Source organism: Hippocampus comes, unplaced genomic scaffold, assembly GCF_001891065.2.
Source record: "Hippocampus comes isolate QL1 unplaced genomic scaffold, H_comes_QL1_v1.1 scaffold122, whole genome shotgun sequence".
In the NCBI taxonomy this organism is placed as follows: domain Eukaryota; kingdom Metazoa; phylum Chordata; class Actinopteri; order Syngnathiformes; family Syngnathidae; genus Hippocampus; species Hippocampus comes.
The window spans coordinates 5,226,620-5,239,156 of NW_017842059.1; the positions used below are offsets into that span (position 1 = coordinate 5,226,620).

The 12,537-nt window shown below is 42.0% G+C and overlaps 1 protein-coding gene across 1 annotated transcript in view; it reads right to left on the reverse strand.

Moving 5' to 3' along the window:
* The window catches only part of nlrx1 (NLR family member X1), a 24,370-nt gene that overhangs the window by 6,591 nt on the left and 5,242 nt on the right, over window positions 1-12,537 (reverse strand). The window contains exons 5-11 of the mRNA XM_019861600.1: window positions 11,394-11,625; window positions 8,876-10,043; window positions 6,070-6,253; window positions 3,876-3,971; window positions 3,090-3,176; window positions 1,751-2,002; window positions 1,361-1,571 (exon numbers count right to left, since the gene is read on the reverse strand). Coding sequence (XP_019717159.1) covers window positions 1,361-1,571; window positions 1,751-2,002; window positions 3,090-3,176; window positions 3,876-3,971; window positions 6,070-6,253; window positions 8,876-10,043; window positions 11,394-11,625 — 2,230 coding nt within the window. The remainder of the gene's footprint in view (window positions 1-1,360; window positions 1,572-1,750; window positions 2,003-3,089; window positions 3,177-3,875; window positions 3,972-6,069; window positions 6,254-8,875; window positions 10,044-11,393; window positions 11,626-12,537) is intronic.

A 12,537-nucleotide genomic window follows, 5' to 3' on the forward strand; every position in this document is an offset into this window, starting at 1 on the left:
TGAACAGTGCGCAAAGAGTTGCACTTACAGTGGTTGGGTGGACGTCTTGCGCTACTGACTCATATATAACAGTGATGGCACACCACGTTGACAAGGAGTGGGAAATGCAAAACTTCATTCTTCAGACCAGAGTTTTCCGTGAGTCGCACACCGGAGCAAACCTTGCGGAGTTACTGCGTGACGTTTGCCGCGAGTGGAACATTGGCGATAAGAAGCCAGCGTTAGTCACGGATAACGCCACTAACATGATTCTGGCGGGATCTGGGGCAGAAAAGAATCTGGCGCATAAATGAAGCGACATGTGCGATGCATAGCACACACACTTAATTTGTCCTCGCAAAAAACATTTGCAGTAGACCAGGTGAAACCTGTCCTGGTGAAAATAAGGAGAGTCGTTACATTTTTTTGACTCTTTTGGACATTTCATTTTGAGACACTCAGTGAGAGTGGTCTGTGTACGCCAAAATACACACAGCAGCTTTGAGCCTGTGACTGCCCTATTGTTTAAATTGTATGTTATTGTCTGTCCTATGGAGATGGATATTTCATGTAAGACACTCAGTGAGAGTAGTCTGTGTTTACACTACAGCAACAGCTGTGAGTCTCAGGTGCCAAATTGTTTACATTTTCTTTGCACAAAACCCAATTGTGAAAGGGCTTAAATAAGTTGTTTTACACGTTCTACTGTTTATAAGGAATAAAGTGGTATCCTTTTTGTAATACCATACTGAATTCCATCTTTTTTTAAACTTTTTTTCTTTGCTTATTTGCATCATGTTTAATCGCACAATATCGCAACAAATTGCATTGTATCGTATCGGATTACATTGATTTGAACTAAATGTGTATCGCATCGTATCGCATCGTGAAGACGGTGAAACGTATCGCATCGTGTCGCCAGAAAATTCCATGTACCGTTTAAGTATCACATCGCTGGTAGTGCATCGAAATGTGTATCGAATCGTCCTCGGTGCTGAGATTCACATCCCTACTCTGCACTGTGAGGCCGACGCTCGAATCAGTCGACCACCGGGCTGCCTTCATAAATACATATTGTATATATTTTGCATTTTTTACAGAAGGGTTTTGACTAGAACAACTGTAAAAGTGACACCGCACGTTGTCGCAACTATTTTAGGAATGACCTATTGACATTGTCATATTTTTGTAGGTGCGTTTTGTAGGTGAGAGCAGGAGTTGAATGTGGAATGGGGAATGGAACACATTCGTCTCACCGTGGGCCACAGGGGATGGCAAAAAAAAAAAAAAACAAAGTTGTATCATGACAATGAAAGGAAAAAGTCAGTTAATCCACAATTCCTTGCTCTACAGTACCTGTATATTTGTCGTGGGAGTTTACCTTAAGCTGCTGTTTAACTCGCTCCCTGTCCCAGGACGATATGTTCTCACGAATCACACTGAGAATGGGGTGCCAGTCCTCTGAGAGGTCAGAACCTTCAGTGACCGCGGCCAGCACCCTGACTCGCTGCCCACTGCCGTTGTGGCGCTTGGGAATGCCGCGGACATACAAGGACTGCTTGCCAACATCACTCAGAGGGTTTAGGTACAAACTACACAAACAGACAAAAAACAGAGTTTTAACCAAACAGTAAAAGAGCGCTATTGCTTATTTTGGAATAAAATGATGACTCCTAAGTGCATTCAGCATGATGGTTAATAAAGGTAAAGGTATGTTAGTACTGTTTGAACTAAGAGCAGAATTAGACACCGCTGCTGGACCGACTCTTACTGCACAGTGTGAATGCTGGGATGTTCCCTGCACACATCCACTAGGGCCAGAGCTGCATTGTCTCCGATATTGTTATAGGCAACGTTGAGCTCCTGGAGTCCAGTGTGCTGCTGAAGTTTCTCAGCCAGCTCGAGGGCTCCTTTGTCCCCTAGGCCCGTGTGCATGAGGGACAGATGCCTCAAGGACTGGTTCTCCGGAAGGGCTTCCAGAAGAAGGCAGGCTCCAGAGTCTAGCAGTGGGTTGTCACAAAGTCTAGAAGTACAGACAGGGAGAGAGTCAGACATGGATGCTATTCAATTCATGGTCATGGGGACAAATGTCATGATGACAGATTATGATATTGACTAGGGAACCAATTTTGCGATCCAGCATCTAATATGATCAGATGCTCAAGTCACGATGATAAACTTCATGTACCGTATTTTTCGCACTATAAGGCGCTTCGGAGTATAAGGCGCACCTTCAATGAATGGCCTATTTTAAAACAGTTTTCATATCTAGGGCGCACCGCATTATAAGGTGCATGGAATAGAAGCTACAATAATGGCTGAGGTTGTGTTATGCATCTAGATGGAGCTACCTAAAGGGAATACAATACAACATAATACAGCTTTATTTACAGTATATAGCGCTTTCACAACTGCTGCAACTGTAACAAAGCGCTTCACAGAACATTGAAAATACTACGTGCAAGAAATCAGAATATTGATCCATATATAAAGCGCATCGGATTATAAGGTGCACCGTCAGCTTTTGAGAAAATGGAATGCTTTTAGGTGCGGAAAATAAAGTACTTTATCCATCAATCCTTTTTCTGTACTTGTCCTCATCACACTTACCACTCATTGTCAAGCATTCAATACTGTACTTATATTCTGTAAAGGATCATAAAAATAGTGTGTAGTCGGAGGAAAAGTCCACCCTATTAAGGCCTGATTGAGAAAGTCAAACATGCTGAGGAATACAAATGTGCTGATTTTACTCTGCGGAATAGGGTCTCAAAATCTTCCCATAAAACAGCCCCTAGTTCTTGCTAATACAGTGCTCACTAACCCCGATGTTTTAAAAGGTTTAGCTTGGCCGGTAAAAGTCATCTTTACCTTAAGACACCCCAAAATTGAATTGCTATCGGTCTTGAGTACACATTTTTCGCTTGGAATAAAGATTTAATTCTCAAAAAACATGCAGCATTTGGCATTTCCTACTCTCCTGCTAAAAATGTGCATAAAACAGATAAATTCGAGAGATTGTCCATCTTTTCGCATGATTGACTGAAGGATTTCAGCGACTTGACACATTTAGTCAAGAGACAAAGAAATGTGTTGAAGGGTTGTCTTACTGTAGCACTCTAACACAACTTTTGGAATCCAGAAGCAGATCTCTCAGGAAGATGCAGGAGTCAGGGCCAAGGCTATTAAACTGCAGACTGAGGACAACAAAGACAGGCAGGGGCAAAAATCACAACAAACACGGCATATCCATGCTGACTGCTTTGCGAGCGTCATCACAAGTCAAGTCGTAACCCAGATAGTGCTCATCTTCCGAGTTGTTCAAAAATAAGGACAAATTAGGTTTTTACGCTACAAACAAAACCTAGGAATCCAGATCAACAATGACTTTGTCTGTCTTTACTTTTAGTCCTTAGCAGTAACATGTCCACTGTCGCGACAAGTTTCCGGTGATGAGGAAATATGTGACACAGCGTAACAGAAAACGTGAGTTGAAAGAATGGCTGATGGTGACATGCAGAATACTGTTTGGTCAAGTTCGGTCAGTGAATAATTAGTAGGGGTCTTTATTAAGAATTCCTGGAGTACTTGGTGAAGTATTTACATCGTACTTGTGAAGGAATAAGTGATGTTGTCGAGATCAATGTTTAATCAAAATGTATAGTTCTTAGTTTTAAAATCTTGTCCTTTATTTTTTTTAGATCATCATCCAGGTTACTGAGATTCATACTTGAAGAAACAGATAATGAACAAAAACATTAGTTCATTATTAGTTAGTGCGCATCACCCCCCAAAAATGAAATCAATACAAATCAAAACATTCCCAGTCAGTGAAATGCATCAAGATCTTGACTGCAAACAACAGAAAAATAGAAAAGTTTCAGAGTTTCTCTCACTTGAGGTTCCGAGTGTGTCGGAAGGCAGGCGACAACATGCGAAGCATGTCCTGAGTTAGGAGACAGGAGGAGAGGTCCAACTCTTCCAGTTGATAACTACGACAAGACAACAATGGTATTTCTTTTAAAACTTATTATTATATGCTCGTCCCTCATACAGTCACAATATTTAGCCCACCTGCAAAATCTAAAAAAAAAAAAAACCAAACAGACAAAAAACTTTCAGAAAGATAAGCATCAGATTTAATTGGAATACCGTATTTTTTGCACTATAAGGCGCTTCAGATTATAAATCGCAGCTTCAATGTCTTATTTTAAAATTGTTTTCATACATAGGGCGCACCGCATTTTAAGGCACATCGAAGCTACAATAGTAGTTGCAGTATGCATCCTTTAGATGGTTCTAAAGGGAATACAATACAATACAGCTTTATTTATAGAGAGCCTCCACAACCACTGCAGCTGTAACAAGGACAGCTGGTCACAAACACAGACGTGAAACATAAAAATACAAATGATATTACCAAAAAATAAATGAAAGACAAAAGTTACACCCACAAGGGGCTAAATATTCTTCGAAGTCTTGCTTGTCTCCTTCCTTCGTTTAGTCAGTAGTTAACTATGCTTTTGGTATTAGCTTTGTTTCATAATGGCTGCGCAGAGCTCACAAAGTAGCTGTCTGTTTAACAATAATAATAATAATAATAATACATTTTATTTATAAGCGCCTTTCAAGACACCCAAGGACACTTTACAATAACAAAAAATTGAGTGTGTGTTGGGGTATGCACATGTCAATTAGTGTTGGGCAGAATCCTTTTAGGTTACAATTTTTTCCTGCTAATAATCACCACTAGATGGCACAGGAAGACTAACAGGGAAACAACTTAATGCGGAATGTCAAGAGAGTTACAATCTCTTTATATTCGACCGATCGGATTATAGGGTGCACTGTTGGGTTTTGAGAAAATTGAATGCTTTTCGGTGCGCCTTATAGTGCGGAAAACATGGGTAATTTGTTACACATAAAGTGCATGGAGTAGTGATGAAAATGAGCAAAAATTGTATACGGTAATCCCTCGTTTATCGTGGGGGTTACATTCCAAAAAGAACCCGTGATAAGTGAAATCCGTGAAGTAGGATTTATTTAAAAAAAAAATAAAAAAAGCAAAAAAATGTGAGGGAAGAAATTTCCCAATATATTTGACAATAAAGTTGTACTTGTAGTTGTACTTGGTACTTGATAGTCAGCTTTATTTTTTACAGTTATTATACAATACTGAACTATGTATACAATGCAGAGGTGATGGCTCTAAGACTGCAAGGGAAGCTCAGCTTCCCCTAAAATGTCAAAAAGTAAGTGATCAAATATATGTGTGTATGTACAATTGTGTGGACATGTCATTGACTAAATATGCGCTACAACGCGCTCAGCTTTTGTTCCGAATCAGCTTCTTATTACTAGTTACGATGCGACTCTCTTCTCATTCATTCCTCAGCTTCACTGTGCTTTAAACTGTGTGGACGCTGAGCGTCGACCGCGCGGATGCTGGGCGTCGAGAGAGTTCAGTGTAGGTTGTCCCAATGCATTGAAACGAGACGAGTCATTGGATAAATGATGGTTTTGTCCCGCCCATCGGACGCTCAGCGTCTCTGGGAGTCTCTGGACAGTGGGCGTTTATGGGCTGGCCCGGACACTGAGCTTTTCTGCATGATGATTGGATGATCTCGCTCAGGCTGAATCTCTTTTTGATTGGCAGTGAAATGAGCCAATCACCGATCTTATGGTGAAGAAAATCTTCTCATTTTTTTGAAAAGGAACGGAGAGTAGAATTCACGTATAAATAAATGGACACATTTCATGATGTAGGCCGAAATTGAGCTTCCCCTCCTTGACAGACCAGCATCCGCCACTGATACAATGAAACCAAAGACCAAAAATTTGCAAAGGTAAATTTGGCAAGTTGTACAGAGACGAGGTGCGGAGACTGTTCATGTTGGTCAGTCCCTTAGCCAATCAGGATGCAGAACACAATTCACTGTTTAAAAAAAAGCCTTAAAAAAACTGCACAAAAAAAAATCTGTGAAACAGCAAAGCCGCGGAAAGTGAACCGCGTTATAGCAAGGGATTACTGTATGCCAAATATTTTGGAAGACGATGCAGTTGGGAGTAAAAACACAACTCCTGGCTTACCTTGGAGGGGCGCAAGAGAGCACAGAACTCAACACAAAGCATTTAAGTGAGGTCATGCGTATGTTGTGAAGGCGGATGGTTCTGATTGAAGCCAGGACCTCTGCAGTAAGTCTGGGATTTTGAAACTCGTACAGAAGGACCAACAGATCCATCAACTCCTCTGGTGGCTGCGGCTTGTTGATTTCTAGCATTAAAAAGAAAAAAAAGCAGCAAAAATTAAATTTGTTAGTTTAGCTTTTTCATGGCGACTGATCGCTCAGCTGATTGCACACACAATCTACGGTGGGTTAAATGACCCCGAGCCCTGAGTTTGACACCTGTGCTCTACAGATTGATTCCCGTAAGCTAGCCCCCATTGGGCCTTTTTAAGTTGAGAGGGTCATTCACTCTTCCACCATGGGACGTTAATCCTATAAGGGTGAAGCTCCCAGCCTCCCTCCAAGTCCACCCCACTTTTCATGTCTCTCTCCTGAAGCCGGTCTCCTCGAGCCCCCACAGCCCTCCTTCCGAGCCCCCTCCTTCGCCACTGGTCATTGATGGTCACCCTGCCTACACTGTCCGCAAGATTTTGGATGTACGTCGCCGTGGTCGGGGTTTTCAGTATTTAGTTCACTGGGAGGAGTACAGCCCTGAGGAACATTCCTGGGTCTCTTGGTCCCTCATCCTCAGCCCTTCTCTCCTGCGGGACTTCGGTCCTTTATTTGGACACACAGGGCTGGGCTTGTTTTTCTATATATAAACTTGAGTTACTCAGTTACATGATGTCAGAGTGTTAAGCCTTCTATGCCCTGCTGTGTCCAGGCCTGCTCTGTTTATTTACTTTGATTTTTTTGCAGATAGCGACTTTTATTTCGTCACTTGTGTTTCCTGTCTGCTTCTGGGTGTCATGTTTTGTCTTGATTGTATTCCAGCTCCAGCTGGTGTGCAGGGCGTTTCCCTCCAGCAGGTCCGCCTGTGCGTCGTTTCCTCATCAAGCTGAGCCTTGTATTTAAGGACTTTGACTTCTGCTTCTCTTTTTCGGATTATCGACCTTGCTCGCTGTATTGTTTCAAGTGTTGTTTTCGAGACCTCTCGATCTTGTTCATAGTCGCTCTTGTTTTCATAGTTCCTTGTTTCATAAGTATTTTCGTCATGAAGTTATTTGTTCTTAATTTTGGTTACACGTGTTTGGGCTGTTGCCATTTTATTTGTGTATTCTCAGTAAGCTTTAGTACCTTACCTTTTGCAAGATCTTTTTGTTTATGCGTTGTTTTTCCTGGCACTTTGTGACTAGCGATTTCAATTTATACTTTGTCAGTGCGATTTTCTTTAATACATTTTTTTTTTAAATTTTTTAATCGAACTTTGTCTGAGCCTGCATTTTGGAATCCGAAAACATTATTGGGTTTGGTTCCGAATGTAACACTGGGTCCAAATTGCGCCCCTCACGTGACATGAATGTGGCTGTAATGGGATATTGTGGGCAAGTACTTTGCTGTCACTACTTTCTTTAAAACCCATGTGCTGCAGTCGATCTAAATAAGTTTATATAACGCAACATACAATTTTACAAAAATTGTAAAAGTATTATTCCTGAATATTTATTTCACATTCTACCACTCGACATGTTCAGTGGCATCAGTGCTATACATACACATATAGTTCTTATTTTTTTCTTTGTATTTTTGCCCTCTATGGACAATAAAAGCGGTATTGTGCTATGACCAAAACATAAATATAAATCTATATAAATAAAACATGAATTGGAATATTTCATATCACACACTTTTTATGCTGTGTCTTTGATTTAAAGATGACGTGATGAAGAATACGCAAAAATCTACAAAAATTGTAGAAATTATAACATATGGGGTAACCCATGTGTTACAAACATCGTAGAAATTGCAGCACAAGGGTTACGACAGAGACCCAAATCTACTGCTTTTGCAGTTTATGGGGAAAAAAATCCAACTTTGTTGGAACCCCAATCTGGAACTACAGGACTGACGATGAAAACATTTTCTTTCAGATATGAGAATTACTTGATCCCTGAGAGTGTTCGTGTGAACCGCGTTAATGTAGCAACGTGGTTGCAATCCGAGTGGGAAAAAAATGGAATATACACGTGAAACGGCTCTAAAATCCTACATCAATAAATAAATTTAGGAAAAAAAATACTATTCATTACGAAATGAAACAACTGATTCTACTGCTCACATTGCTCTTTTCACAAATGAATGCTCCATCTGCCCTGGATAAGTGGAGTTTTTTTAGGGCTAGAAATTGTTTGAAATATCAAAATAATTTTGATACATTGATTTGGAGAACCCCTTGAAATGTTATCCGGCAGAAGCCTATTGGAGGATGTTTTTCGCTGAAACTTGTCAGACAATTGGAGAAAGGGTTCCCCAAGGAGCAGACAAAAGAAATAATGAAATTATACTATGTTACTATAATTTGTGGACATTTTTGTGACCAGATTTAATTTCAATCGTCTATCACACAAACGTTCGCCCAAAAGGCAGTCCCCACCCACACACAAAATCTCAATTTCTCCGGAATCCAACCTCCAATTTTCCAAATTTGTTATGTGCTGTCGTAGCCATTCCATTTCTCAGACTGTCATTTATGGAAAATCTAGTCATGCTACTTACTTGCCATTAAACCCTTCAATTTACAGATTTAGCCTTCAAAACATGATTAGTCCTGAAGGGATTTGTGCCAGCAGAAGAAACATGAATAATCGGCGACTGCAATACATATTTTGCATTCATGACGTGGAAGTGGTAGTAGTAGTAGTCCAGGACATAGGAAAGGTGTTACTCACCTCTAACAAGGTATTTGCGAAGAGCTCGGGTGATCTGGGCCACAGTGGCACTCTGGATGCTGCATCCGAGTTGCTGAAGGAGCACTCGGTTGCCGTAATGCAAGAGTCCACCCATGAAGATGGGATAGAGTTCAAAAGGCGGACCCTCACTCTGTTGTTTTAATGGTGGACCATGCACTCCCAAGAGGCTTTGCTCGACTTGATCCAGAACGTCCTCATTGTAGCTGTCTTCCTTGCGGAAGAGCTCGGCGGCCATCGTCCGCGCAATGTTGCCCTTGTTTCGAGTGCTGATTTTCTCATAAAGCTTCGGAAAAAGCTTGAGCAAGTTGAAGACGGCAAAGATTCGGAGTGGGATGAACTTGGAAAAGATATTGACAATGGCACTCACGTCTTCGCTCGCTTGGCCGATGGCCACAGACACTTGCTTGGTCAGCTTCTCCAGAGCTGATTTATTCTCGCCTAGGACCACATAGAGTGCCGCCAGGTACTCCTGCATGGCCGGAACGGCAAATACATATCGCCTCTCATCATGCTCACAGAGTTCCGTGGGTAAATGCTTGCAACTTTCAACACAGGGAGCCAGAAAAAAGTCGAGCACATCAGTTCTGAAAACAGCCAGCTGGCGTAGCTCCTCATCCGTCTTGGTCGTTCCTCCGATCCACTGCTCCAGCTCCTCCGCTGAGAATGAGGTGCGTTTGTATGTCACGCCTTCGTAGGCCAGCTTGCCGACGGTGCGGACGACGTACAACATCAGAGAACTTTGGAGATCCTGACCGAGTCCGCTTGCCGCAGCAGCTTTGCCCAGTACCTCCCCTCCAAAGTTGAGCCTGAGGAAACTGGTGTATATGCCGGTCAGCGTCCGGATGGGTGCCATGGCGTCGGTGAAATGCAGGAAGTGCAAGGTGGCGCATGTGAGCCAGCAGTAAGAAGGCAGAAAGCAGGCTGCGGCCAGCTGGCTCTCCCTCTGGAGATTGAGGTAGAGCAGCTGTACGAGAGCTTGAGCGTCATGTGCCTGTGCAAGTTCCCCGCTCTGCTGCAGGAGGCGGCTGGTGAAGTAGGCACGCTGACGGTTTGGGTCATTGAAGCCACAAATCTGTGCGTAGCGACTCACGTATTTCGACGGGATGCGATCCAAGGCGGACAGTCTGGTGGTCACCAAAATGCTGGCCTGAGAAACACGCCAGTAACAGATGATCAAACATCACAATCAGTGAAAAAACTATACTGAGTCACACAGAAAGTCCTGGAGGTTTTTGAATGCACTATAAAATTATCTGCACTCTTTGCAAGCATATGAAAAAAAGCGCAGGTCTAGAAAATGGTGAGCCAGGAAGTATCTGGTATTTATATTCATTTTCATGAATGTAGCAAATTCACCTTTGGTGTCTACCACGGCTGTACGAAATTCAGAAATCAAATGAAAATTACCATCCATCCTTCCATCCATCCATTTTCTGATCCGCTTTATCCTCACAAGGCTCGCGGGGGGTGCTGGAGCCTATCCCAGCTGTCTTCGGGCAGTAGGCGGGGGACATCCTGAACCGCTTGCCAGCCAATCGCAGGGCACACAGAGACAAACAAGCATCTGCGCTCACACTCACACCTAGGGACAATTTCGAGTGTTCAATCAACCTGCCATGCATGTTTTTGGAATGTGGGAGGAAACCGGAGTACCCGTAGAAAACCCACACAGGCACGGGGAGAACATGCAAACTCCACACAGGGAGGCCGGGGCTGCAATTGAACCCGGTACCTCCGCACTGTGAGATCGATGCGCTAACCACTGGATCACCGGGCCGCCCTGAAAATGACCGTTAAATTCCAATTCAAGAATTGAGTTGGAAAATTGGAACCAGGATTGCAAATGAAATTCAAATTGCAGGAAGTTGACTTGAAATCCCATGAAATTCATTGTGCAAAATAATGTGTATTTCACAATTAAGTGTTACAGCACAGTATATAAGCCTATTTAAAACATGAATTTCATACAAATATTAGTGTCAGGGCTTTATGTGCACAATTCTGAAGTTGAAAAAATGGTAAAGTGTAACAGTTGTTTTTTTATTAAAAGCCTACTCAGATTTTTACAAAAAAATCATTACAATTGTAAAAGTTTTATTTTGAAAGCTATATTGCTAAGCTTTCCAACATTAAGGAAATTTGACAGTCTCTGTACTTCCATTTGTATATATTTCATTCTTTCTCCCTGATATGTGGGCCACTCCCTGTAATTCACACTCAAGTCAACATCCTGTGAGGTGGAGCTAATTCAAATTCATCATTCAATCGAACCGAATTCTGAAATTCAGAATTTTGCACAGAACTCCTGTGATCAAACCTTCATGATAGTCACGTGAGGTGAAAGTTTGCTTCCAGGATGAGATTTGGTACAAGCAAGTCACTCACATTTGATCACTCAATATGAATTAGTCTGTACACTTCAGATCATGACAATAAAGATATTTCCACAGAAGAAGAACGTCCAATTTCTAAGCAAGCTCCATCTTGGTTGTTTTACCTCAGGGAGAAGATACTTGCGGAGAAGGTTGACCACCACTGCACCAGCGGGCAGCGACTCATTTGGGTCACTGCAAAGCTCTGTGGATCCAATCCTGAAGTCAAGTTTCATCTTTTCCATCCCATTGAATAAGAAGAGAACATCTTTGGCCTGGTTGCCTTCCCCACTCAATAGAGGGGTTTTTTTCAAGTGGAGGTACTTCCTACTGACAAGGTCTCTCAAGGATGCAACCCTGTTCAAAATAAATCACAAATACCAAAATCAAAATAAAATACATTAGGAAATAAGTTTTTCAAATGGGATGGGAGAATCCAAGCTGTGATGGAGTGACGAAAATACAGAGGAGGTGCGAAAGTGGAGATCTGCATGGACATACGTCCTCCCGAACGTCAACCAGGACAACAAATAGTCATCGGCCTAGTCCAGGGGTCGGCAACCCAAAATGTTGAAAGAGCCATATAGGACAAAAAAAAAAAAAAAATGTCTGGAGCCGCAAATAAATAAAAACCTTCTATAAAACTTACACTGAAAGAAACACATGCTGTATGTATGTAGGAGACTGGACTGTCTCAGAATTGTTTATGTTATTTATTCCTTTGTTGTGTGTTCACAAACGCACCAATAGATATTTTGTGATTTCCTCGCTTGATTTTTTTGTTTTGGTGCATTATTTTCGCTTTTCTTAGTGACAGTGAAGTCATCATGAATTTCTGTTTTTCGGAGGCTGTCTTTGAACGCCTCTCGAGTTGAACGAGAAGAGAGAAGGCACGGAGTCGGATGCAGACGTGTCTGTGTTTGTCGAGACTGTTAAAAGCATAAACAAAGTGTACATTTTAAAAAAAAACCAACACCACAGCTCTCCTTTTTCGGAGCTGCAACATGTATCTATATCTATTTGAGCTATATTAGTCTACTATCAAAATCTTTTTCCATTTTCAAACATTTTTTTATAAAACTCCAGGGAGCCACTAGATGTGGCTAAAGAGCCGCATGCGTCTCTGGAGCCGCGTGTTGCCAACCCCCGGCCTAGTCAAACTGGATGGGGAGTACAGTAAATATTCTCTAGTGCGGACTCGTGTTTGCGCTGTCCAATTTGTCCTGATAACAGAAATTCCTCATTTGGGAAATGAGCATGGTACATGTA